Here is a 27,202-nt window from a genome sequence, read left to right as displayed (position 1 = left end):
AAAGGCTCACTTTCCTAGCTCAGAAAGCCATTCTTGGGGCAAACACACCCTACCTTACATATACACACACACACACGCACATGCCAAAATACACACATGCACAAAAATGGGAGCAGTCCTGGGTCCTGGTCTTAGCTCTTTAAAGGGCTCCAATCAGGGATCTGCAGGAGCTTGGGGCCCACTCTGCATTGTCCCAGTTCAGGGTGAAAGCAAAGAAGGCCTCTTTCTGCAACTCCCCCAGCCCCATCACACTGGCTCTGGCTTCAAGGGCAGGAAGAAGGCAGGATTATGCATCAGTTTCATTTTTTTTCTTTTGGCTTGGTATTGATCTCTGACTATTTTTTCCAAGTTGGCAGTTACTTAGCTTCTCTGGTTACTTAGCTTCTAGTTTTCCTCATCTGTAAACTGGGAATTATACATGTTTATAAGAATGAAATGAGATAATGGCAAAGCAGATGCTTCAAAAATTGCTGTGTGTTGAGCAGCAATTGCACCACTGCACTCCAGCCTGGGTGACGGAGTAAGACTCTGTCTCAAAAAAAAAAATTGTAGTGTGCAAGCAAATATAAAGAATGCTAGGCCGAGCATGGTGGCTTACGCCTGCAATCCCAACACTTTGGGAGGCCAAGGTGGGTGGATCAATTGAGGTCAGGAGTTCAAGGCCAGCCTGGCCAACATGGTGAACCCCATCTCTACTAAAAATACAAAAATTAGCTAGATATGGTAGCACACACCTGTAATCCCAGATACTTGAGAGGCAGAGGCAGGAGAATCGCTTGAACCTGGGAGGCAGAGGTTGCAGTGAGCTGAGATCATGCCATTGTACTCTAGCCTGGGTGATAGAGTGAGACTCTGTCTCAAAAAAAAAAAAAAAAAAAAGAATGCGTATTCTTCCGCTCATTTTCATTTTGTTACCATATCAGGTGAAAGAACCCTGCCATCTGCTTGCCACTGTTGATAAGCCCCACCCTGGCACCCCCAACCTCTCACACATACACGCTCACTCATCCTTGCTCCAGCAAAGTGGGAAAGTGCCAAGAGTGCAGGTTACTCTGCCAGGGTGCAAATGCTCACATGCTCCGAGCGGCCTGTGGATGCCAGAGTTAGTGCTGGAGTTCAGAGCTGTGCAGTCTGCGGTGGCTGGATTCCTTCACTTTATGCTCTGGTTCTACCTCTCAAATTTGCAGTAACTCACCCACTCTGCTCCCCAGGCTTGAGTGAGTGTGTGCCTGGCAGGAAAGCAGGGAATCGGGCGGGACTGGTGCTAAGAACTCTCCTCATCTTCTTTCCTGGGCATGAATCAGTGTGTTTCTAAAGAAATGGCTTCTTCAGTTTTGCAGTCTCCTATGGAAAAAAGAAGTGAGCAGCTGTGGTAATGTACTTCCAAAGCCCCCCAGATAAGAAGTTTAAAAGACAGACAACTCTAGACTTCATTGCTGGGGGTCTGCCTCGAACCAAAGGGCCTGACTCAGAAGCAGTGAGGGTTTCCAGGGTTCTCTCTAGCATTAAGGGTCAAGAATTTGTTCCCACTATTTGCTTACAGCCACATAGGCACCCTTCCTTGGAACTGTGTCATCCTGGAGCCATATCCGTGAGTGCAGGATTTGGCTGATGGGCAGTCCAAAGGCCCACCTGTCCCTGTCCTCTGCCAGACAATCCCTCCTTTAGCCAGGGCTTTGTGGGTCACAGCCAAATGGCCTTGGCCATGAGCTCAACTCCGAGGTAGAGGGCTCACTAGGCCAGGGGTGGGGCTCACCTGTCCTCTTAAGGGAAGCATCTCTTCCAGTGTGTGGCCTATTGAAGTAGTAGTGGGGCAGGCCTCTCTATGCTTGGTGCTGATTTACATTCCCTAGAGAACACTGTGAGGCAATCAACCCCTTGTAAAAAGAACTAAGAGTTTATGCATGAAAAAGCTTATGAAGGGAAGTCCCCAGGTGGGAAGAGATTAGCAGCCGGAGCTGACTCCAACTAAAACAGAACCCTCTAGGGTTGGATTTCACTTAAGGAATGTCAGAGAGGTGGGAGGAGAAGAGGACACGAGAGCATCCCCTCCCAGGTTTTTAGCCAGTGCCTACTCTGTCCCTTACCTGTGGTCCTCACCCTAGTCCCAGTGAGGATGCTTGCTGCCTCCAGGTGAGCTTCCAGGGCTGCTCTGCCCCAGTCAGCTCTCCTGGCCCAAGTCTGGGCCTTTCCCTTTTCCATTCAGATAATCAAGATAAGATGGGAGGAGCCTTTTTGGCTGAAGAAAATTTTCTAGGAACCAAAGGGAAAATAAAATTTTAAAAAAAGAGAGAGTGCCTAGAAACTGAGGGGCTATGGTGCTAAGCAGCATTACCCAGGGTAAGCAGTTTGCTCCCCTCCTGATGCCCTCTGGTAAATAGCATTAGCTTCCCAGCAGCAGGAGCCCCCAGTGTTACCCTTCTGGACTTGCTCCCTTCCCCACAACCAATCTCTCCTCTCTGTTTTCACCCAGAAGTGTCTTAAATCCATTCCCTGCTCCCGTCCTGTTGACTCTGCCTTGCTCAAGTTCTCCCCACCTCTTTCCTGGGCTCTGGTGGAGCTTCCTCATCAGTCCTCCAGGCTCATCTGTTCACTGGGGCCTTCCTACCAACAATCCCCTCCTCCCATGGCCTGCCTGGTGACTGTCTCATCCTTTAATAAAACTCAGACCTTCTCCAGGAAGCCTCCTGGGACTTCCCCAGGCAGGGTGAGTTGTTTTCTTCTCTGGCACTCTTCACTTATTCCATGACAGCATTTATCACAAGGTGTTGGAATTGCTGGTCAACATGTCTATCGACTGCATCCCCTTCATTGCAGCTCCTTCAAAGGCCTGGACGATGGTTTATACTTTCCATTCTTGGTGTCTAACAGAGGGGTTGATTTTCATTACATGGCAGGAAATGCTTGATGGAAAAAGGAAGGGAGGGATATAGAGAGAATGGAAAAAGAGTGGAAACTTTGCATGGTTATAGATTCTTCAGTCCCTAAGCCACCCCTATACCTTGTGAGAGGTAAAGGTTAGTTTCCCAGGAAGAAATTCTTATCACTGCATTACCCACTATTCTCTGTCACAAGCATCATACATTGCTGATTGCGCTTATAGTTTCTTCAGAGCTATTGAATTATAAGAAAGCAAAGGCCCAGGAAGATTAGGCGACTGCCTAAGGTCGCACAGCCAATTAATGACAAAGGCGAAACTAGAACCTGGGTCTCCTGGCACCAGGCCAGGGCCCTTGATACAACACCAACAGCCTCTCTTTGAGTTTTCCCTCCAGGCAGCAGCATGTAATTATCAACATTAGTATTTAGAATTTATATGCGGCTTTTGCTTCACTGGCTTTTTTATTATCCTTTCAATTAGTATTTCAGTATGCAGCCCAGGCATGGAGCACAGCCAGGGTAGGGAGGGGAGCAGCAGAGGGAGGCCAAGGCCAAGTAGGGGGCCATGAGGCCCTGTGAGAGGAAGGCCAGAGAAAGCAAAGGTACAGGAGGGTGGCCTGACATCAGAGACAATGTCTTGTGTGTGTGTCTGTGTGTGTCTATGTGTGTCTGTGTTGTGTGTGTGTCTGTATGTCTGTGTTTTGAGGAGGAGGGTGTCTGTGAAGATGATGTATGGGCCTCAGATGAGTGGTCCAAGACCCTTGCTGGCCTCAGGGGGCTTATCACTGCATTATCCACGAATGGGGCAGAGACAGGAAGAGCAATAATATATTTAGCACCCAACAAGTTAAACACCAATACCAGCCCTGAGACAGACCCCAGGATAAGGGAGTTCTCTGTCCTGCCTTGAAGGGAAGGAGACCCAAGCCCCATGATGTGGACTTGCTCCTGGCTCCTACTGTGCACTCTAGGAGCTACACCGAACTGTGCCAGATGCCCACATCCTGTGGGAGTGAGGGAGTCCTGGAGTCCACCATGCCATGTGCTATAGCATCCTCAGCTGGATGCTAGGAGACTAGTGGACGCTAGTGGAATCCCACTGCCAGACCTTGGTTCCTTGTGTCTTCCAGCCCCAGCTGCAGCCTGCTCTGTGGTTTACTTTGCAAACCCACACTTACCTTCAGAAAATGAGAATACTCTCTCCTCCTGACCTCCTGGGACTTTGGTGAGACTCAAGACCTTGTGAAGGCGCTCGAAGAATAGGTTCATCCACTGGTAACACTCAAGATAGGGCATCCCCATGCAAAAAAAAAAAAAAAAAAAAAAAGGAAACGGAGGTGGAAGTGGATAAAGAGCAGCACAGGGTGGAGACAAAGCAGCCAAAAGGCCTGCATTCGGATCTCAGGGCTCTTGCTGGGAAAACTCAGGGGGACGCTCACTCACTGAGTGCCTATTGAGTGCCAATGTGTCACATATGTCATCTCATTTTGTCCTCATATGACCCCTCACTTTGTCCATGAGAAACCTGAGGCTTTAAGAGGTTAGGTAACTTGCTCGAGGTTATACAGCAAGTGGGACCCTAGGACCAAAACTTAGGTCCATGAGCTTTAAAACCTGTGCCCTTCCCAGCACAGCACTGAATCTCCAAATCACAGGATTTCATCCTTGTGAGCCCAGCGTCCTGGTCTGCAAGATTGGAGGGGGGAGGGGGACAGGGGGAGGGGGGCAGGGGGAGGGGAAGAGGAGAAGAGGGGGACTATATTGCCTAATAGAGTTGTTAAGAAAATTAAATGAGCTTATGTTGATTAAACACATTATCGGGCTTGGTATCTGGTGTATAGTAGGTGCTCAATAAATGCTTTCTGTTTGTTTTTCTTTTTAGGGCAGATCAATGTTAAAAACTCAGGGCTGGCTTTGGATCCTAGGAGCTCCAAAATGCTTCAAGAAGCCCAAGGGCCTCCCATCGCTCTGGGGTGCGCGGGAGGAGGGGAGAGAAGGGCTGGGAAAGAGGGCTCGGCTCCAGGAAGCGGGTACGCGGGTTCCAGCTGCGCGCCCCTCGCTTCGCCGCCTCCTCCGGGCTCCCCCGACTTCCCGCCCCGCCCCGCCCCGGAGCCGGGTCCGGAGTGCCTGGTGGGCTGATTCCGGAGCGTGGAAGGGAGCACGGAGCACGGAAGCGAGAGGGAGGCGGCGGCGGCGGGAGGCGGGGAGGAGGGGGACCCTCCTCGCTGCTCTCCCAAGTCGGCGCGGAGCCGCCTCGGGCCGGGCCGAGGGCTGCGCGGCGGCGGCGGCGGGGCCCGGCCAGGATGCGGGGCTCCCGGGACCGCGCGGGGCGGGGCGGGCGGCGGCGGCGGGCTGCGGACGGGAGCTGTCCGCGGTGCTGAAGCGGCGGCGGCTCAGGGACGCGGGGACGAGAGAAGGGGAGCCCTCCTGGGAGTTCCACCGCGACCGCGAAGCGGGGGCGCCGTCGCTCACCGGCCCATGCCGAGCCCCCGAGCCCCGCGGAGGAGGCGGGACCGTCCGCGGCGGGACAGGTAAGGGGCGGTCTGGGGGCGCCGCGGGAGCGCAGAGCTAGGCGCAGAGCGGGGAGTGAGCTGGGGAGGACACGGGAGCCCTCTCGGGGCTAGGGGCTCTGACTCCCTGCTTGGCCGCACCTTGCGCTCCGCCAAGGCTTGCACTTCGTCCCTCCCTACCCCTCATCCTGCAGGCTGGGGGTGCTGGGAGGGGGCTGAGGAACTGGGGTCAAGACACCATAACCTCACAACATCAGGCCTTGACCCTGACCTCAGGCAGCTCCTAGACATCCTGCCTACTGACGGCAAGAAATACTGATTAGAGCCTCAGACTCCCTGGTACCCCAGTCCCCACCAAGGTTTTGCGACACTAGCAAAATCTGAGCAGGCTTCACTAAGCTCCCCTCTTCTCGCACCCAAACCTGTTCACCCGGGTGACTGAGGTGGCTGTGGTACCACCTGCTCTGAGATTTCTCTGCCCTGGAAATGGCTCTTGGGCCAAGGCCCCTTAGGATGGATTAACCCATTTCTTCAGGGAAGGAAGGAGGTCCTGGAAGATACCTCATTTTTTTTTCCTGTGACACTCTTGACGCTCGCAGAAGCAGGCAGGATTTGCATCACATCTCTTGGCGCATGAGGGCAAAGAGTCAGGGAACCTGGGTCCTGTTTTCTATTATGTGCTGGTGACCCTAGACAGAGCCTCCATTAGGAGTTCTCTCTCTTTCTGGCAAGAGTGCGCTGAATGAGCTCATTCAGGCCTGCAAAGTGCTTCTAGTTCTTCAGAGCAGAGTTCTCTATGACTGGCAGAATGTAGCGATCAAAATAAAACTGCGTGGAGGAAGAATTGGCCTACCCTTGTGGCTGACCACTTCTTTCTACTGCTTTATCCCCACCCTCCAACCCAACACAACTTCCCTACCCCCAGGGGTAGAAAGAGCACTAGAGTAGGAGTTCCTGGCTGGGTGCTGGCATTTACTGGCTTTAGCTAGTTCCCTAAGCTCTCTCAACCTCATCCTCCTCACCCCTAGAGTGGGGATAAGGTCACCGCTCTGCTCACCTCAGGGAACTGCCTTGGGACCCAATGAAAAACAATGCACCTGATTGGAGGCTTGCCACCTGTACATCTCCATACCAGTGTGCGCTGCTGTCACTGTTCCCAACCCGTAGCCAGGCCTGCTGGCAGTGACCTGATTATTGTCACCTCTACCCCCTCTTCTCCCAGCATGGCCATGTCTCCCTTTGTCCTTGGCCACCGTGGGGTCCCAGAATCAGTGAAGCCAAACTTATAAATCTTAACGAGAAAAAAGTGTGCCCTCCCTTCTTCTCCTCTTCCATTATCACCTATAGGAGATAATATAAAGTGAGAGTCTGACTCACCGGTTTTTATTTTTTCTCCCTAAGAACCACAGATCTAGGGAAAGAGCTCCCTGAAGGCAAGAATTGTGTTGTTTTCATCTCTTTGTCCCCCTTCATGACCCCCTCCCCAACAGCACCTGGAAGATAGTAAGGACTCGGTAATCGGGTGTAAAATGAGGGAATGAAATGTTAAAATGTATCAGAATAAAAGCATTTAACTGGGAGTCAGAAGCCCTGTGTTCTGGTCACAGATCTGCCGCTGTCTCAGGCAGGTCCATTCCCCTCTGGGGGTTCATTTTTCTCATCTGTAAAAGAAGAGAGTTGTGCTTGATGAGTTAAGATTTCAAGCCCTGATAGTCTGTAGGGCTTTCTGAGGCTGTCCTAAACCCATAAACCCCTCAATTCTGCTTGAATACAGGATGCCGGCTTTATCAACCTGGTTTGACAACAAAGTTAATGACCTTTTAGTAATGAACTGGATTTTATGAATGGAGTGAAAGTGAGCAATAGGAACCAGAAAAAGCCATTTATATTTCTGATGTTTTCTTAAGAACCCCCTCTCTTATTTCTCTGGGAAAGCCATAAGTGTGACTCAGAATGACTGAACTGAGAGGGGCTCCTGCCTCCAAGCCCAGAGGCCAGGAACCACCACCCCGTTATCCCTACCACCACCACAACCACCACCATCTCTTGTGAGTAACAAAGGGCCAGGGACCCCACCATTGGCCATCTCCTACCAGGGACCCTGCCTGGCTATGATCTCCCTCCTAGGAAGACCAGAGGAGGGGACAAGCAGGAAATATCCATCCCTACAGAGAATTTATATGTGTGTTACGTGTGTGTGTGTGTATGTGTATGTGTATATATATATATATATATATATATATATATATATATATATGTCAAAATGAGTTTCTCTGATAATAATTTCCCTCAACTGTGGCAGGTCCAGCCGATGCTCAGAAAAACCGTAGCTAATTGGCATTTCGGTAGAGCTGAGTAAGCCATGCCAGTGACCTCGCCGAATTACCCTGTGAGTTCCCAGCCAGGGTGGGGGACCAGTCCCCCCTCCTCACGTCATCGCTTTCTGGCTCCCAGCTGTTGGTGCAGCACTGGCAAGAATCAGCTCTCTGGAGTTAATGGACAGTCACTAACCCTCATAACAAAGTGACGGCAGCAGCAGCAGCAACAGCAAGCTAGTGAGGTGTTTTCTTTTCTGCAAGGCTGGTCTGCAGAGGAGCTGGCCTGCTACTGGGGTGAGGACAATACACTAGCCTTCCTTCTGCAGCTGTCTGGGTGGACACCCCACTCCCAGAGCTGTCAGGGTGCAGGGCATCTCTGGTCACCCAGGCAGATGACATCTGGCTCCTCTCCTGACCGGGGAAAACTACCCACTGGCTGCTTCCTGTATTCCCCTCTTGTTCCCTCCTTGCTGAGGCATTTATTCTGGGCCCTTCTACAAGGCCTCAAAGGGAAGAAGGGAGTCAACCCTGGCATATGGCACATGATTGGGTGATCTTGGGGGCGGGGGGGCTGCTGAGAAAGAGGAAGAATAAATGCAACATGGTCATTAAGAAATTGTGTGGCCAGGTGCAGTGGCTCACGTCTGTAATCCCAGCACTTTAGGAGGCTGAGGCAGGTGGATCACTTGAGGTCAGGAGTTCGAGACCAGCCTGGCCAACATGGCGAAACCCCCATCTCTACTAAAAGTACAAAAAGTAGCCAGGCGTGTAACTTCAGCTACTCGGGAGGCTGAGGCATGAATCACTTCAGCCTGGGAGGTGCAGGCTGCAGTGAGCCAAGATCGTGCCATCGCACTGCAGCCTGGGCGATAGAGGGAGACCCTGTCTTAAAAAAAAAAAAAAAAGAGAAAGGAAAGAAAGAAAGAAAAAAAAGAGAAATTTTGTGTGTGTGTGTGTGTGTGTGTGTGTGTGTGTGTGTGAAGAGAGAGATTAAAATGTTGAAATACACACATGCAGGTCCCTTCCCCTGCATGATACACACAAAATGGCAGAAGCAGAGAATATCCAGAGATATCTGCACATCACTGGTTACCTTCAAGTCCAAAAGCCAATTCATCTGTGCATCCTAGAGGGGCTTCCAGCTCCAAAGTACACTGGGCAAACAGAAGCAGGAGGAACAGCCTTCAGCCTGGGAGAAGGAATATCCCAGTTCTCTAAACCTGCATTTTCCAACCCCTTTCCCTTCTCCGGGACTCAGCTGGCATCCCATATGGGGCAAGGTCCCCTCTGCTGCAAGCCAGGGGACACTAAAGACTGATCTTCACCCCCGCCGTTTATGTCAAGTCCTCATTTCTCTTACGTCCCGCCTTATTCTCTCTTCTCCTTCCTCCCTGAAGCTGCCCCCACCCCCATCACCCAGCAAGCAAACCAAGCAGGGAGTGGGGCCGCATGCTGAAACTCTTCATTAGGTGTGTTATCTTCCGCCATTAGATGTGCTGTTTGCTTCTAAGTGGTTGGGAATGAGCTGCTTCAGCAGAGAGACAGGTTGTTTCAGTGAGAAAAAAGATTTGATTTCCACCTGAAAATGGACTAATTTGAGTAGCAGAGCCACCATCCCAATCCTGTCAGCAATTTTCACCCTTGTCAGCCACAAGCCCATCTCCCAAGCAGGTGGATTATGCTTTAAAGGAGAGGCCATTCTGGCCCATGGGAGCCCAGAGTGGCAGGGGGTAGAAAGAGGGCAATTGATTCTCCCTGGAAGACAGTGACTAAGAAACCTCCCGTGGGAGCCAAGAAGTGTTCCAGCTGTTTTACCTGTCTTTCCCGGGTTCCCCCATCAGCTTTCTCCTCTCCTTTTCTGTTCTCTCTTCTGCCCTTCTCTTCTCTCTCTCCAAAGGTCCTTCGATGATTCTCAAATCCCTTTCCCGCCCTGAACACTACCTAGGGCTTCGACTCCATACATCCAGCAGCCAGGCAGAATTTCTACTCTTTAACACACTTTAAAACAAAACTCGTCCACTTCTCCCCATCCTGCTCTTCTGTGTGTGTGTCTGTATGTCTCATTTTTCCAGCTTGGTACTTGGTGGGCCTTTTAATCTAAATATTCCTTTTTGTTTTTTAGTTCAGGAAACACTTGACGCTTCTGCTTCTTTAATTGTTATTTTTCTCCTCTAGTCTTTCCGTCGTGTCTTTCCGAAACTCCTATTAGAGTCATGTTGGACCTCCTGGGACTCTCCTTCATGTCCCTTACCTTTCTTTTACCTTTTCCATGTTTCTGTCTTTTTGCTCTATGTCTTAGATAATTTCATTTACTTTTTCTTTTACATTGAAAGGTCTTTTAACTTTATCTATGCCTAGTCTATTATCCAGTCTTTTCATTGAATTTTTGAAAATTTCGGCGATTATTTTTAATTTCCAAAATGCTCATGTTCTTGAATTGCTCCTTTTTCATAGCAGCCTGTTATTGTTTCATAGATGCAATGTTCTTTTATATCTGCCTGAGGATATGAATTCAAAAAATTTTTTTTCAAAGTTTTTTTCTGTAACTTGAATGATTTGGGATCTTATTGGGTCATTTGTTCTATTTGTTTATTTAATCCTTCTCTTTTATTTTCCTGTAGTTGTTTTTTATTATCTTTTGTTGTCCATTTATACTTAGGAATGAAGGAAGGCATTGACTAGAACAAGCAGCTAGTATGAATTTCCTCTGAAGTTGGCTAAGTTTGTTTCCACAGTAGGCCTCTCTTCTGAATGGGAGTTGTTCTTACCTCCAGTGTTTGGGGCTACAGGTTTCTCTACACTGATTTCCTCACCAAGGAATCTCATCTGCTCTTTATCTCCAGGAATTTCTGGCCCACTGATATAATTCTTTTTTGTTTTCCACATTTATTATGATTTTATTCTTTTAAAAGATATACATCCTGTCATTTTAATAGAAACTTAAGAAGGAAAAGAGGTGGTCATTTGTGTTCAGGCTACCCTCTTGAACCGGCAGCAGCCTCCCCTTAGGTTTTCTGTCTCAGGTGGTTGCATGGCCTTCTATTTGGTTGACAAAGCCAGAAACCTGGGAGTCACTTTTGTCGTCTTCCTCTTCCTCTTCCTCACTTCTAGTGACCCACAGATTCCTGTTCATTTAGCCTCCTAACTGCTCCTTAGATCTGACTCTTCCTCCTTTTCAATTCTGCCACAGATCAGTTTCAGGTCCTCATCCTCTCCTGCCTGCATTTTTTTTTTTTTTTGACAGAGTCTCACTCTGTCACACAGGCTGGTGGGTGGCATGATCTTGGCTCACTGCAACCTCCGCCTCCCAGGTTCAAGTGATTCTCCTGCCTCAGCCTCCCAAGTAGCTGGGATTACAGGTGCACGCCACCACACCTGGTTAATTTTGTGTTTTTAGTAGAGATGGGGTTTCACCATGTTGGCCAGGCTGGTCTCAAACTCCTGACTTCAAGTCATCCACCCGCCTCGACCTTCCAAAGTGCTGGGATTGCAGGCATGAGCCACCGTACCTGGCCTTCTGCCTGCATTCCTACAATAGTTTCTTAACAGGACTCCTAGCCTCCATTCTCACCCACCTTAAATCCTTTCTATCCCCTGCCGCCCATCAGAGTGCTCTGTCTAAAACATAGGCATGACCATAGAACTTCCCTGCTACACCCATCACTGGCTCCCCAATGCTCCTCTGCATGGCATGGGAGGCCTTCCCACCTCTCCTGCCTCATTCCATCACTACCAAACACCCTGGCTTCCCCTCTATACCACTACCCCATGCCTTTGTGCTATAACCTCTGCTGGAAATGCCCTTCTCTCATTCGCTCACCTAGATGATTCCTATTACTTTTTCCTTCAAGACTGAGTTCAGAAGTCACCTGCTCTGAGAAGCCTCTTCCTAGTTCTCACCATCACCTTCGCTGCCATCCCACGATAGGGGTCCCTTATCAATGCACCCATAGCATTCGGTGTGCTGCTAGCACAACTTAGTCCATCTATTGAAACTTTGTATTTGCTAGTCTGTGTTTCCTACCCTTCCTCACAGCAGGTGCCACTTCTGGTTTATTTTTGCAACCCAATAACTGGCCTGAAGTAATTGTTCAAGAAATGTTTATTGTGCAGAACCAAATGTGCCTCAGCCAGATGTATTCCATCTACCCCAAATCCTGGAAAGTACTTTCTTCCCAGAGAGTCTCAGTACACCTAGCTCACCCATTCACTAATTCACTCATTCATTCATGAGATCCACTGTCTATTGAGTGCCTAGTATATGCCACGCAAGGGGATGCAGGGAGGAGCAAGGCAGACTGTTACCACCCTGCTGGAGCTCACAGTCTGGTGAAGGAGAAAGACGCTAATGAATGAATCACACATATATAAATAGAGACTGTGATAAGCACTTTGAGGCAAGGAGCATGGAGCCGTGAAGAGCAGATAACCAGGGAGGCGAAATCTAGACTGAGGAATTAGGGATGGCCTCTCTAAGGAAGTGACCTTTGAGCTGAGAGCTAGAGCATCCTAATGTGAGTGAAGCTTCTGACAAACAGGGATGGGAAGTGAAGGAGAGAGGGGACATGAGCTGAAAGGGGGAATGGCACTGGGGAATGATGTGCCAGTGATCTGTTGCTGCCCAACTACCCCAAAACCTAGTGGCTTAAAACAACAGACATTTTATTGTACTTCACGACTTCGGAGGGTCAGAAATGCAGGCAGGGTTTAGCTATGTGATCATTCCACTCTGTATGGCATTAACAGAGGTCACTTGGTGACAGATGGGCTGGTTTGAAGAACCGAAAATGGCTTCACTCACAATGGCTGGCATCTTGGGGATGATGAGGAGGCTGGGCTCAGCAGCTTCCATCGATGAGAGCATCTATACACACATGGCCTTTGCAGCATGGCGGCCTCAGAATCATCCAACTACTTACAGAATGGCTCAAGATTCCAAGAGCGAGTGTTCCAGTGAGCAAGGTGAAAGATGGCCTTTTATGCCTTGGCCTCAGAAGTCACATAGCATCACTTTTGCTGTGCTCTGTGGTTGAAGCAGTTGCAAGCCCACCCAGATTAGGGAGAAAGGGCATAGACCCCCTAACTCTTCCTAGAAAGAGTGTCAAATTATTTGCAGCCAGGTTTTACAATCATCACAATGATTTTATTTTTTAAGTGAGGGAGACTACAATATGTTGAAGTGCCATTACGAAGGATCAGGAATTAGGAGCAGTTGGAGACAGAGGCGAGAGAAAGGATAATCAATTGTGTTAGGCTTGCTGAGAAGGCAAACTGAAACAAAGAAAGCTCAGTTCCCCATTTTCTTTGACTCTGCCAACCTCGCCCCCCTCGCCACCCCTGGCTCTTTTTCCCTTTATTCTCAAATGCAGCAAGCTGCAGCTAATGACTCCAAGCTGGCTTGGTGGCTCTCTTGCTTATCACCAGCCAGAAATCTTCAAATCCAGCGCCAAGCCATCAACAAACAGCCACCAGAGTCACAACACTTCACAGTTTACAGAACACTTTATACATGATCTGATTAGAAGATGGTCTAGCGCCTGTTCTAAAAGATTTCACCTTTTCCCTGGATTTTAATAATTTACATTTAATCTTCTGCCCGATTAGGAAGTTCTGGTTTTTATCTCTCAGTTTAAAAGCAATCTCTCTTGTTGCACTGAGAGATAGTGGTCAGTATCTCAACTTCTTCACAAAGGCTCGGTATTTATTTGAATCCAGACCCTTGGGGTTATCTAGGCAGCTACCTCTGGGCTGCTAAATCACCCTAAATCTCTTAATCTTTTTTTAACACTCCCATTTCTCATTCCTGTCACTTAAGACTCTGGTTTTAACTCATTCAAGATCAACTCCTCACCACTCTCACGCCTACCACATATCACAACCCTCCATATCCACCAATCACATAGCTCCATGCAGTTATGCCCTGAAAGGAGTGGGAAGTCAGAGCCCAGGCTTTAGACTAAATCAAACCTGGGTCAAATCCAGTCTCTGTCACTATTTAATCTTGGGCAAGTTCTGAGCCTCAGTTTCCTCATCTAAACAATGGGGAATAATAATAACCGGCTTCATTTGTTGTTGTAAAGTTTTGAGATAAAGCACATGGAACACCTCATGGGAGGATGCAATAAATAGCAGCTGTTACCATTTTACAGGGTTCTGATAAAGGCTGACCCCATCCTAGGGTGTGAGCCAACTCCTGGTCACATACACCACACTGTCCTTTCGGCCTGTCTCTAACAGTGTTCACGATGCCTCCTCCCAATCAGGTCAGAGCCCACCAGGCAGTGCACACAGCAACCCTCCTCAAGGTGTCAGCCCTACAGCAAATCCTGGAGAACATGGTCCTGTTCAGGCCAGCCCTTTTATCACATTTGCCAGGACCTCTGGTCTTCCATCCCTGCATCTGTTTGGTGGCTAAAAGCAGGCATTCTGGTCAAACAGACTTGGGTCAAATAGAGCTCTGCCACTCTCTAGCTGTGTGATCTCAGAAAATCGATTTAATTTCTCTAAACCCCAGTTTCCCCACATGTTAAAGAGGATGGATTAAATGAGATAACCCATTTGAAGCACTGGCGTGGCGTTCAGAACAAAACAAGCACCCAATAATGGTAGCTGATACATAGTGGCATTAGGGTACCATGATTCTGACGTCAGACTTCCAAGGCTCATGTCCGGCTCCCCACTCACCAGCTGTGTGCTGTGGGCACCTACAACTTTCCTATGCCTCAGTGTCTTTTGCTGTAAAATGGAGATGATGATGACATAGACTTCACATGGCTAGTATAAGGATTAAATGAGATGACATATAGCATTTAGAAGAGTGTCTGGAGCACAGTAAGAACTTAGTAAGCACGGGGTGTTATTATTATTCCATCCTTTTACTCTCAACCGTTTTGGATTGTCACATTTAAGTTTCATTGCTTATGTGCAGCATATTTTGTTAAGTCCAATCTATCTTTTTTGTTTGTTTGTTTGGTTTGTTTTTGTTTTTGAGACAAAGTCTTGCTCTGTTGCCCAGGCTGCAGTGCAGTGGCGCAATCACGGCTCACTGCAGCTTAGACCTCCTGGCCTCAAGCGATCCTCCCGCCTCGGCCTCCCAAGTAGCTGAGACTACAGGTGTGCACCACCACGCCTGATTGATTTTTTTATTTTTTGTAGAGATGGGGTTTCATTATATCGCCCAGGCTGGTCTTGAACTCCTAGGCTCAAGTGATCCACCCACCTTGGCCTCCCAAAATACTGATTACAGATGTGAGCCACCATGCCTAGCCTCTTTGTCTTTTTAAAGTCATCTTTGAGATATAACACCATGACAAAATTCACTAATTTTAAGTGTACAATTCAATTTGTTTTGCGAAATATATGTAGCCCTATAATCACTACCATAACCAAGAGATAGAACATTAGAACATGTGGAAAAAGAAAATATAAAGGAAAGAATAAATTAAAAATTATAAAATAAAATAAAGAGATACATTTAAAAAAGAGAGAGAACAATTCTGACATTCCTTAAAGTCCTCAGGCCCCTTTCTAATCAATGCCCTCCTCTCCCCCCAGCCCTGAGCAACTACCCATCTGCTTTCTGTCACTATAGTTTTGCCTTTCCTAGACTTTCAAATAAGTGGAATAAAACACTATATGATTATCTTTGTCTTTTTGGGGGCAATTTTATTCCATTTACATTCATTGTCATTATTGATGTAGTTGGTTATAAGCTTAACATCTTAACTATTTACTTTCTATTTGTCTCACCTATTCTATATTCCTTTTTCTATTTTTTCTTGCCTCCTTTTTGATAGCACTATCCTTTTGGATAGTACTTTGGGAGGCCAAGGTGGGAGGGTCGCTTGAGCCCAGGAGTTTGAGAACAGCCTGGGAAACATGGCAAAACCCTGTTTCTACAAAAAATACAAAAAAATAGCTGGGCGTGGTGGTACATGCCTATAGTCCCAGCTACCTGGGAGTTTGAGATAGGAGAATCCCTTGAGCCCAGAAAGTCGAGGCGCAGTGAGCTGGAATCATGCCATTGCACTCCAGTCTGGGAAACAGAATAAGACCCTGTCTCAAAAAAAAAAAAATTTATTATTTCATATTCCTCATAGTGGTTATACATTTTTTTTACTCTTTTTTCAGTGACTATCAGAGCAGTGGTTCTTAAAGTGTGGTCCCTCTACCAGCAGCATCAACATTACCTGGGAACTTGTTAGAAATGCAAATTCCCAGGCCCCACCCCAGAATCATAAACCGTTAAGGTAAAATCCAGCAATCCAGGTTTAACAGATCCTCCCTATGATGTTGATGCATGCTGAAGTCTGAGAACTCCTGCCCTGAGACAACTTTCGCTTCTGGCGGGCAGCTGGGCTGTGTGCAGATCGCCTTCATCCGACAAGGGGTGGAGCTGATTCAAAGCCTGGTTTCAGTGCTGTGAGGGCTGGTTTGTTTCTGAGTTGCTCCTACTTCCAGCATGTAGCCCTAAAGAGGTCCCAGTTGAAAACCAGGGTATTTATTGGGGGCCCTCCTCCTTAACAGGCCCTGACCTCCAATTTTTCACCCCCAGCCCTGAGGTTTCTGGAAGAGCAGCCTCTAAGCTGCCCCTTAGGAATCAGGAAAGGTCTCAAAGGGAAACGCAGTGCCAAGTGTCAGGCTGGCCTCCCTGTGTTTCTCTTTCCTCTGGGATCTTGGCATTCTGACCCTCCAGTTCTTACTCCCTTGGTGATTCCTTGAAGCCTTCATATTACTCACCCACCACACACCACTTTTCTAGCTGTTATTGGCGGTTTGGCGTGACATGACTTAGTCTGCCCCAGCTGAAAAAGGAAGCCCTCTATCCTGTTGTTATTCTATTACCAGGAATCTAGAGTCAACATGAGCATTTAGAACAGTTCCCTGCACATGGTCAAAAACTCAGTAAGTGTAAGTTATTCTTCTTCTCCCAATAAAATCCTAGAGTCATATTGAGCTGGGTTGTTAAAAATCAACTCCTCCTAAATCTCTCATACATTTGACAGATAAACAAACCAATGTCACACTGTATGATTGGACTCCAATGCAATTGGACTCAGCAGGAGACTGTAATTGGACTCCAGCGGATTCCTGAATGGTTTCCTGCCCCTGGTCTGGAAGGTGGCAGTGTGCTCTCCATCCCCAAATCAGGGAGTGGGAAACCTTCAGGCCCAGCTAAGTTCTCAGCTCAGAAAAAGACAACCTGGGTGCTGCGGCCTCAGAGCCACCTTCTCTCCCTCTCCCATTGTGGGACCCAGACCCACAGCCCCAGCTGCACAATTTGGAGCAATCTCAGCTTCAGAATTCCAGACCCCTCATATCTTTCCTCTGCAGCAGAGTACACACAGGCATGCCTACACACACACGTGTGCGTGCATGCATACACAAACAAACACACACGCGTGTGGGCACACTCGCCCGCAGGTCCTCAGGTAACCACACAGGGTCTGGAAGGCACACACCGTCCAGGGAAGACTAAACCACAACGGTGGTGATGATAATTGCTCTGCTCTGAGTGCCGGTCCCTTACTCCAGTGAACAGGGAGAGGCAGACCCAAGGAATGGGCTGAAAGGCCAGGCCAAGCCAAGGGCAGGAAGGCTGTGTCTGGGGACCTGCCACCCTCTCCTTCCGGTCAGGAATCTGTGCTGGGTCTCCAGGATCACGTCCGCGAACTCCCCATGTGGCCCTAGTAGGATATGGGGTGAGTATGAGCTGTGTAGAGAACCGTGACCCTTGGCTGGACTGTGAGCAGATGCAGCTGCTGCTAACTCAGATTGCTTTATGGAAGAAGAGGTGTGTGTGGGTGTGAGTGTGTGTCTGTGTGTGTGTGTGTGTGTGAGTGTATATGTGAGGGGGCAGGCTTTAATGCTGCGCTCAGTCGCCAAACCTAGAAAGAACCACTTAGCCTAAGGAGGTTTTAAACTGATTTTAGATAATTTGGCTCAGAAGAAATCTATGCACTTAATTTTTTTCTGGTTTAAAAGTAGTACATGCTCATTGTAAAAAAAAAAAAAAATGTGGAAAACAGAAAAACCAGAGTATAAAAAAGAAAATGAAAAGCACCTGTGCTCCCACCCCTGGAGATAATCACTCGACATTTTGGCAGAGTTGAGATTACATGCATTTACCATTTTCTTTTCTTCTTTCTCACCGAATCTGCAATGAGTATTTTCTCACGTCATTACTCTTTGTAAACCTGTTCGAAGGCCTCGTACCACTGTATTGTGGACAGTAATTTATTTAACTTGTTCCCAATTGCTGGACGTTTAGGTGGCTTCCAGTTTTTCATACTGTGTAAAGCCAGGACCATGTGTCTTTGTGCATGAAGTGCTGAGAAGCCCTGCTTAAAGGCACCATCAGAGCCCAAGGGAGGAGGAAAGCTGGGAAAGGCTGAGTGTGGCTGGGATTGCGGAGGCTCAGCTGGGTGTACTTTGACCAAGAAAATCTGACAAGAGCAGTGATGGGGGAATAGGGGGAAGAACTGGGATTCAGCTGCCCCTGCCTGCTTTGAACAAGTGTCCTTCAAATGCCCCTATGGTCTTCAGGTATCTTTCCATCCCTCCTGGAGAGATCAGACAGGAGGGCAGTCCTCCTGGTGAGATAGAGCGTAGGGCAGGGGTGAGTCAGATGCAGTAATCTGCTCTGTGGGCCCTGGGGCTGCCCACTCCCACCCCAAGGCCCCTGCATGCCTCAGCCTGCATGGATGGTGACAGCACAGTGCACCTGACTCGAGGCTGCAGGTTGAAGGGACATACATTATGGCCAGCTGGGGGAGAGGCTGGAGGACCTTTGGGGGCCATGTCCTCCATTCCCAGAGGGTGGGCAAGATGGGCAGGGGTGGAGGGGCAGGGCTGCGACTGGGGCAGTACAGGGGCAGTCGGGAAGCCCGAGATGAATCCATGGCTCTGTCGCCCATCTGGAAAACTGATGCCTTGCTTTCCTTTGCCTTCCTCAACCTGCTCAAGGGGCTATGGTAAGGAAGGGGATGACTGTGCCCCTCACTAGGCTCTGCATGTGTTCACCTACCCCCGACCCTCAAAAGGGGGCAGAGGACAACAAGACTTCACTTCTGTGGGGTTCCTTGGGGGCATAGGATCATGGAATGTTAGTGCTACAGTTGATTGACACCAGTGGCCATTTCATACAATCACTCACTGGGGAAACTGAGGGGCCACATCAAAAAGTTAATGGGGGTGGACCGGGCATGGAATCCCAGTGTACGTGACTCCCAAATCCATACGGCTTACAGAGCTCACATGCCCTCAACCCCACACCTACGGTCACATCCCCTGGGAGAAGGGAGACCATGGCAGGGGCTCCAAAGCTGCCCTTGGAGGGCAGAAGAGACCAGTCCTGCTGGAAATCTGCCCAGAGGACCCAGCCACGAGCCCAGCCCAGCAAGGCCTCTGCCTTGGGCACTCTGTGCTCCCCACCTGCTGGAAGGTGCCCTCCACATCACTATAATCCAAGGGGTTCCCTATATTTTTGACCCCCAGAGAGGAAGGAGGAGGCCCTGCATTTGTGAGCACTGAAGAGCTATGATCCAAGCCTGCATGACCTGCCCAAGCCTGTGCGCCCTATCTCTGCCTGTGGAGAGGCGTCTGCCACAGCTGCATGACAGCCTATATGGAACTCACCTCTGGGTAATGCATCAGCAGGGCCCTTAGGCCCATGGCAGCCCAGCATCTCCGGACCATCTGTGCCCTCCCTGGGGGAGGAGCTGGCGCTTGGGCCACAACCCCTTCTCTGAGTACCCCCCATGATTATTTGTTAGATGTTCTTGGAGCCCAGCTTAGAGGCAGCCAGTCTTGGATTCAGAGCTGAGAGCCACGGGTAGTGTCTTCTTGCCCCCTTGCCCTCATGCAGCCAGCAGCCCCCACCCCGCTTCCTATGAAGTCAGCCAGGGGATCCTGGCCCCTCATGGACACACCCTCAGTGTCTTCGTCCAGGTCTGATTGGCCCCACTCCTCCCTTGCTCTGTCCCAATACCTGGGCATTGTTCCTGGAGCCATGCTCTGTCTTCGGGTTTCTCAGGAACCAGCTTCCTAGCATCCAGACATTTCTCTTGGGGCAGAAGCAGAAACTGCTCTTTTCCAGGATTTGGCTGTGGATTCTCATGGGGGCTGGGACTGGAGAGGTGACTAGATAATCGCAGCCCTGGGAGCAGAAGGATCTCCCTGCACTTTGCCCTTCACCCTTAGCAGAGACCTGCTAGAAGGCCAGACATGGCCCCAAGTGGGTGACGCCAAAGTCTGAAGCCCAGAAGTCAGGGCGGCAGCAGCCCCCTCTCTCAAAATCTACCACACATTCTCATCCCAGCCATCTCTTTGGCTCCACAAAACAACTTTATGGGGATGTATGGATGGCAATCCCTATTACCATCCACACCTTACAGATAAGGAAACAGAGGGCACGAAGATCTGCCCAAGGCGTCAAGACCAGGACTGAATCCCCAATCTTCAGATTAGAAATCCACGGCAAGACACAGCCCCATCACCCTCCAGCTTTGCGATGGGCCAAGGAGGGGGACAGCAGGAGGTCCCTGGGGCCCCTAGCCTGCCCCTGGCCTCTCTCCATACCCCACTTGCACCTGCCACACCCAGTGTGTTGGGGGGGTTTATGGCTTCCCAGGTGCTCAGTAGGTGCTCAAAGCAGCTGAAGGAGGAAGGGAAGCCCTGAGTGTCTCCATACTTCCAAATGGGATGTGCAGGTCCAGACCTCAGAACCCAGGAGGCCCCACCTTAGATCCTGCAGGAACTTCTCAAAGTCCCAATTTGCCTTAGGGAGGAAGTTACTAAGGTGTATCCCTCTAAGACCATTGCTAGGGACAAGCATCCTCCCTCAGTAAGAGCTGACAGCTGTGAGCACATGCCGTGTGCCGAGCTCTGGGCTCAGCGCGCTCCCATTCGACCCTAGAATGAATCCTTTCTCAACCCCAAGTCCCACCTGCCACTGAGTCCTGTCAATATTTCCCAGGATCAGTTCCCTTTCCTCCATCTACACCGCTACTGAACCCCAGTTATCTTCGCTAGCCTGCAGCCATAGCAAAGGCCCCCTAATGGGGTCAGTCGGTCCAGCCCTCTCCAGTCCACTCCCCACACACAGCCATGGGGAAGGCTTCAGGACCCGGATCCTACCCTAGTACCCCCTCTTAGACTCAAGCAAGGCTGCACGGTCTGGCCCCCACACCCCATCGCACACCTCCATCTGTGCCCTGCACCACACCTGCCTTTTCCTGTATCCAACCACGGGGACTTTGCACACATTCTTCCCTCTGCATGAAATGTGTTCTGCATCCCCTTCACCTCACTGACCCACACTCTTCCTTCAGATCTCAGCTCTAAGGCCTTCCCTGGGTCTCTGTGTCAGCTCCATCCATTGTGCGTGCTTACATGCACCTGCTGTACTTCTTCAGGGCAGAGACTTGATTTTACACTTGTCTTCTCCACCAGACTGGAAGTCTTGTGAAGACAAAGCAGGCATCTGCTCCCTCTCCCTACTTCTCATCTTTCTCACCATGTTACCCCAAGCATCCAGTACAGTGCCTGGCATATAGCTGATGCTCAGTAAATATGTGTTGAATGGACAAATGACTAAGCCAACTCTGTGGGGTAAGCACTACTGCCAGTCCCAAGCCACAGACAAAGAAACGGAGGCCCTGAGAAGTGAAGTAGCCAGTTCCAGGTCCTGCATCTTGCAAAGGGCAGAGGCAGAGTTTGAGCCAAGTCAGACTGCAGGACCCATGCTCTTCACCACTTTAGGTCCTGCCTCCAGTGCCCTGGCCTCAGTGCTTGTCTGTCTTGCTCTTCTGACAGGCTCTGAGGACTGCTCCGCTGGCCCAGGCCCCCCTCCCCAGCAGCTGCCCCAGAACCATGGAGAGTCTGAGTGAACTACAGAACCCGCTGCTGCCCAGGAGCCCTGCCCATCTCCATGGCCCCTATCCCTACCCGGAGACCCCACCCAGCTGGTCCTGCCAGGAAAAGCTCTACTCCTACCTCCTAGGTGGCGCTGGGCCTGCCGGAGCCCACCAGCTCCTGGACCCAGGGTCCCTGCAGCTGGCCGTGGAGGCCTGGTACCGGCCTAGCTGCCTCCTGGGGAGAGACAAGGTCAAGGAGCCCAGGGCAGGCAGCTGTGAGACCAGCTTCACAGAGGACAGGGAGCCCCAGGAGGGGCCTCCAGAGCAGCCCACAGGACCTGGCCAAGCTGCAGAGAATGTCACCATCCAGACTGTGTCCTACGGGGTACAAGAGGAGCTGCAGGACCAGGAGGATGACCAGGAGGAAGAGGAGGTGAGTGCATGAGGTTAAAATGCAGATTCCAGCATGAGCAACACAAGGAGACTCCGACTCTACAAAAAAAAAAATTAAAAATTAGCCTGGCATGGTGGCATGTGCCTGTGGTCCCAGCTAATCAGGAGGCTGAAGTGAGAGGATTGCTTGAGCCCAGGAGGTTGAGGCTGCAGTGAGCTATGATTGCACCACTGCACTCCTGCCTGGGTGATAGAGCAAGACCCTGACTCAAAAAAATAAAAATAAATAAATAAATTTAAAAAATGCAAGTTCCCAGAGCCCCATCACCAGATATTGAGATCTAATAGGCCTGGATTAGGGCCCAGGAATCTGTATACTACCAAAGAAAAGGGACTTGGGACACATGTACAGCTGATGCTTTGAGAAACACTAGCTTTGAGTTGACTATTTCATTGTTCAATAGCACTTGTTCTTGTTTTCTTAATTATATAAATAATTTAAACCCAGCACACTCAAAGATAACATTTTGGTGGATGATTGTGTAAGTCTCTTATTCACATTTTCCCCCAGCCCACTCCCCAGAAGAAATCTTGCTGTACATAGTTTTATAATCTGATTTTATTTCTCTAAGCAACATATTTTAGTATTGCTCCATGTAATTTAATGTATTCCTGAGAGGTGATTGTTAATGGTTACATGGTCTTCCGTTGTGAGTTCTTCCATCATTTATTAACATTGTCTCCTGGTCACTGGTCATTGAAAGTGTTTCTTTTTTTTTTTTTTTTTTTTTTGAGATGGAGTCTCGCTCTGTCGCCCCGGCTGGAGTGCAAAGGTGCGATCTCAGCTCACTGCAACCCCCGCCTCCCAGGTTCAGGCGATTCTCCTGCCTCAGCCTCCCAAGTAGCTGGGATTATAGGCACCTGCCACCATGCCCAGCTAATTTTTGTATTTTTAGTAGAGAGGGAGTTTCATCATGCTGGCCAGGCTGGCCTCAAACTCCTGACCTCAGGTGATCCACCCGCCTCAGCCTCCCAGAGTGCTGTGAGTACAGGTGTGAGCCTCTGTGACTGGCCCATTGAGAGTGTTTCTCTTCTTTCACAATTGCTATCCTATGATGAACAACCCTGGATGTAGGTACTTACCTTCTTTCCTCGTGATAAATTCCTAAAAGTGGAATCATTGTGCCATTGTTAAGGCTTTTGGTAGAAAGTGCCAAGGCCAGCCTACATCCCCACCTGCGGCAGAAGAGACTGCTTGTTGCTCCATGTCACTGGCCACTGGGCATTGCCTTTTAAAAAACCTCTTGCCAGCCTGATGGGGCTGGGCTGATCCTGGGCCTGTTCACCAAACCCCACTGTTTTGCAGAGCGATGCCACTTCAACAGAGAGTGAAAGTGAAGACAACTTCCTCACGCTGCCTCCCAGGGACCACCTGGGCCTTACTCTCTTCTCCATGCTCTGCTGCTTCTGGCCACTGGGCATTGCTGCCTTCTACTTCTCCCAGGGGGTAAGAGCACCTGGGGCCCAGGTCCCTTCTCTGGCCCATCACTCTACTGGAGGGCTTGGCATCCCATGTGCAGGATGGGGTCAGGGGCCCGGCAGGCTGGGCTGTTTGGCTGGGTGTGGGGACACTCCTGTTCATCAGCATGTCTCTCTCCCCAGACCAGCAAGGCCATCTCCAAAGGGGACTTCCGCCTGGCCAGCACCACCTCCCGCCGGGCCCTCTTCCTAGCCACACTCGCCATCGCCGTGGGGGCTGGTCTCTACGTGGCTGTGGTGGTGGCTCTGGCAGCTTACATGTCCCAGAACGGTCATGGCTAGTAGCCAGTAGGGCCTGCATCCTGACTCCCCTGCCCACCTGAGGAAGCAGTGGGGCTTGGGGTTGCAGACCCTATGGAAAGGCCTGGCCCCTGAAGATGATCCCATGAGAGTGGCTTGCTGAGGGGGAGACCCCCATTCCACAGCCTGCAGAGCTCAGCCTTCACTTCTGCTTGCCCGCTGCTCCCAGCCCCAGAGCAGGGCCCGGGGCGCCACTCTCTAACCCAGGCTACAGACGGGAAACAGAAGGCAGGGCTGCCCACCAGGCCATCCCAGCAGGGCCTAGCTCCGTCCATTCTGCCCATTCCCTAGAGGATCTCCTGCCCTACAGCCAGCCCACAACCTACCCTGCCAACCTCCCCACAGAGAAAGAGCAGGAGGTTACAGGGAGGAAAGGGGGTGCCCAGGGCACAAGGGGACCTGTCCCAATCCTTTCAGCCCACAGGGATCTTCACCTGGGGACAGCCTGAGCTTCCCTCAACTCCACTGTCTGGCCCCATCATGCCCAGACCTCAGCAGGCCAAGAAGGAAATACGTGGAGGCAAGGGGGCCTCTTGCTGTCTCTGATTCTAGAGGGTGCTTATCTCTGCATGGGCTTGTGAGGCACTGTAGATTCTAGATAGGGAAGAGGAGCCTCGGTATGTAAACTCTGAACCAAGGGCAGGTTCTTGGAGCTTCTTCATGCGGGTGCAAAAGGCAGTTGCAATGACAGAGAATAGAGGGTCCTGAAATATTGCTGGACTACATGACTCTTCCTACTCTCCCCCCACTCCCCGCCCCTATCATCCTTTTCTGGGCTTTGCCTGGGGGTCCGTGAGCTGGTGCCATCACAAGTAGACTAGACCCAGAGAGTGCCCTCAGCTCACCAGCCACTGAGTGCAGGGCCCTAGGTCCAGCCCTGCAGAAAACGCAGCAAGGAGAGACCCTAGGGAGTAGTGAGTATAGATGAGGGAAGGGACTCAGGGAATGAATGGCCTGCTGAGTAGTCAGCAGTGCTTAGGAAGGCTTCCTGGAGGAGGTATCCCTTGAGCAAGGCCTAGGATGAATAGAATTCATCTAAGGGATTTGGTCACATAACTCTTTGTATTTGTAGGCAGGGATGTGGCAGGAACCTTCCATGGGAAGCTTCCAGGCTGTTTGGATTCTGCCTGGAACATCTGGGCTGGAGCCAAACTACAGCCATTCCTAAGGGTTCTGCCAACTCAAGGAGGAACGTCACACCTGTCTCTCAAAGACAAGTGATGTTTTCCCATCTCTGAATGCTAGGGGGTCAGTGGTGGGTACCTGGTTACCCCTGGGGCATCTTCACTGATACCTCTGCTCAGTGCCAGTCTCAACACCCTCAGCCACTAGGGCACATCCAGAATTTTAGAGACATCTCCAGGTAGGCAGGGGGCAGCACCAATGTGGGCAGGCCTGTCTGGACTCAAGCTACAGGCCCCTGCTGTGCATGATGTGGGAACCTGGTCATTCCCATGCCCCATCCGGAGCCCAGGGCTGTGGCTCCACCACTGAGCATCCCTTGTCCCACTGTCCTCTCCTGCCTCGGGCACTGCCCAGCCCTCCACTCCTGCATCACAGCAGTTTTAAGGTCCCATTATTGTACTGATTTATCCTTGTAATAAACGTTTCTGTAACACCTGGTGCCCTCTAGGTATCTTGCTGTGCTACCTGCCCCGCCTTTGCCTGAATCCCATTCTTCTCCAAGACTGACCTGTTGCTATGTCTGCTGCTCTGACCCCTGGCAGCCTGCGGAGAGGACAAGCCCACATATGGGCCTTAGGAGGAGTGGTGGCCAGAGTGTCTGCACCATCCCAGGATTTCTCTGCTTGGAGTAGTCTGGCTGTAGAGTGATGGCCTGCATTTGGCTTGCTCTAGGCAAGCCAAAGCAAGATCCGTGCCTGGAAAAAAAGCCCTTCTAGGCTCAAGAGCCTTGGAGGACAGGGAGGAAGGGATGTGAGCCAAGGTGACTGAGGCTCCATGGAGCTGCCTGGAGCTACCAAGGGTGGATACAGGGTGTGAGGGGGCCAAGGAGTCCACGCCCCTGCTGCCTGCTCCTTCACCATCTCTTCCATCCCAGGAGCTGCTCCTGGACAATGTGGAGAGGAAGGCATCTCTGCCTGCCTCAGGCCCCAGCTCAGCACCAAATCTCCAGTATCCTCTCAGACCTGAGCCCCCAGGAGCCTGCCTGGGCCAGCACAGGGACTGGCCTGGCCTCTAGGTCACTTGGACGGAGGGCCCTGGGGAGGCAGGTTATGCACATCCCATATCCACGTGTGCACCTACTTGTAAGACACAGCTGTGCCCGTATGCACACACACATGCTGCATGGGTTGCGAACCCCAGAAACAGAGATTAGCCTGTGAGATGGATATGAGGGGCTGCTGTTGGGATAACGTTTGTAAAAGCATGGAGAGGGAGGCAGATCTGGGCAGAGGGAGAGGTCAGGCTGCAATGCAGTCCTGAATGACAGGCTGGGCCAACCCACAGGGGAGCCAGAGTTGACCCAAATTGGGGTGAAGAGCCAGGTCTTTCCACTCCCTCATTGACCAGTCATTAGATGTGGGCCACCCAGAAAGAGGGTGTGACCTCAGGCAAGGCAGTGGTCTTCAGCTGAGACAACACAAAAACATTTGCCCTGAAGACTGTTTGCTGCCAGGACCTGCGGCAGCTGGAAAGCTGTCCATCCTTCCTGAAGGGATCCTGAGCGGCATATCACCACGTCCACCACACCCACCCACCCAGCAGCAGACGCACTGGTGCCCACCTAGATCCCCTCTGCATTCACCTCTTCACACTGAAGGCTGCTTCAGTCGTGTTCTACACAGGTTCCCTGGGCTCCCCAGTGGGCCTGAGCTCAGTTGCCTGCAGCAGCACTCTGCTTGATACATGCCCTTCATTGGCTGACTTCCTCTCCCTGCCTCCTTCCCTACTCCCCAACTGTGCTTCCTGGGATCATCCCCCAATAAACCGCCTACAATTGAACCCTTGTCTCAGGGTTGGCTTCTGGGAGAAGCCAAACCCCGGCACACAGCATGCACGTTCACATGCACATGTACATGTTCCATATATATGCACACACTTGCACATACATGTACCCACACACAGGCATACACATACACATAGGCACAGCCACACACCACGCAAACCTTTGTGCACACACATGCACATGTACACAGGCACAGCCCACACATGCACAAAAGCTGTATGCACACACACACACACACACACATGCACCACGTGCACATACAAGAGGTGAAGAAGGAGGCTCACACCTGTAATCCCAGCACTTTGGGAGGCTGAGACAGGAGGATTGCTTGAGCCCAGGAGTTCAAGACCAGCCTGGGCAACATAGTGAGACCCCATTTCCACAAAAAAAATTTAAAACTAGCTGGTCGTGATGGATGATGGTGCATGCCTGTGGTCC

At 50.5% G+C, this 27,202-nt stretch overlaps 1 protein-coding gene across 2 annotated transcripts; it reads left to right on the top strand.

Moving 5' to 3' along the window:
• Positions 1-4,876: 4,876 nt before the first annotated feature.
• Positions 4,877-25,414, top strand: SYNDIG1L (synapse differentiation inducing 1 like). 2 transcript variants are annotated; one of them, XM_055360927.2, is made up of 5 exons: positions 4,877-5,411; positions 19,205-19,351; positions 21,524-21,997; positions 23,324-23,464; positions 23,620-25,414. In XM_055360927.2, exons 2-5 carry the CDS (start codon positions 19,247-19,249, stop codon positions 23,776-23,778), a joined length of 879 nt encoding a protein of 292 aa, XP_055216902.2. In that variant the 5' UTR covers positions 4,877-5,411; positions 19,205-19,246; the 3' UTR covers positions 23,779-25,414. The 2 variants fall into 2 exon arrangements, with proteins under 2 accessions (XP_055216902.2, XP_004055483.3); XM_004055435.5 differs by lacking the exon at positions 19,205-19,351 and having other exon boundaries at positions 4,878-5,411.
• Positions 25,415-27,202: the final 1,788 nt, after the last annotated feature.

The sequence above is a fragment of the Gorilla gorilla genome, chromosome 15, assembly GCF_029281585.2.
Source record: "Gorilla gorilla gorilla isolate KB3781 chromosome 15, NHGRI_mGorGor1-v2.1_pri, whole genome shotgun sequence".
In the NCBI taxonomy this organism is placed as follows: Eukaryota; Metazoa; Chordata; class Mammalia; order Primates; family Hominidae; genus Gorilla; species Gorilla gorilla.
This window is presented reverse-complemented; position numbering and strand designations above follow the sequence as displayed.

Coding starts and splice junctions, on each gene's coding strand:
- SYNDIG1L (XM_055360927.2), top strand. CDS start 19,247: ATGATCCAAGCCTGCATGACCTGCCCAAGCCTGTGCGCCCTATCTCTG. Junction 19,352..21,523: donor TATATGGAACTCACCTCTGG/GTAATGCATCAG, acceptor CTCTTCTGACAG/GCTCTGAGGACTGCTCCGCT. Junction 21,998..23,323: donor ATGACCAGGAGGAAGAGGAG/GTGAGTGCATGA, acceptor ACTGTTTTGCAG/AGCGATGCCACTTCAACAGA.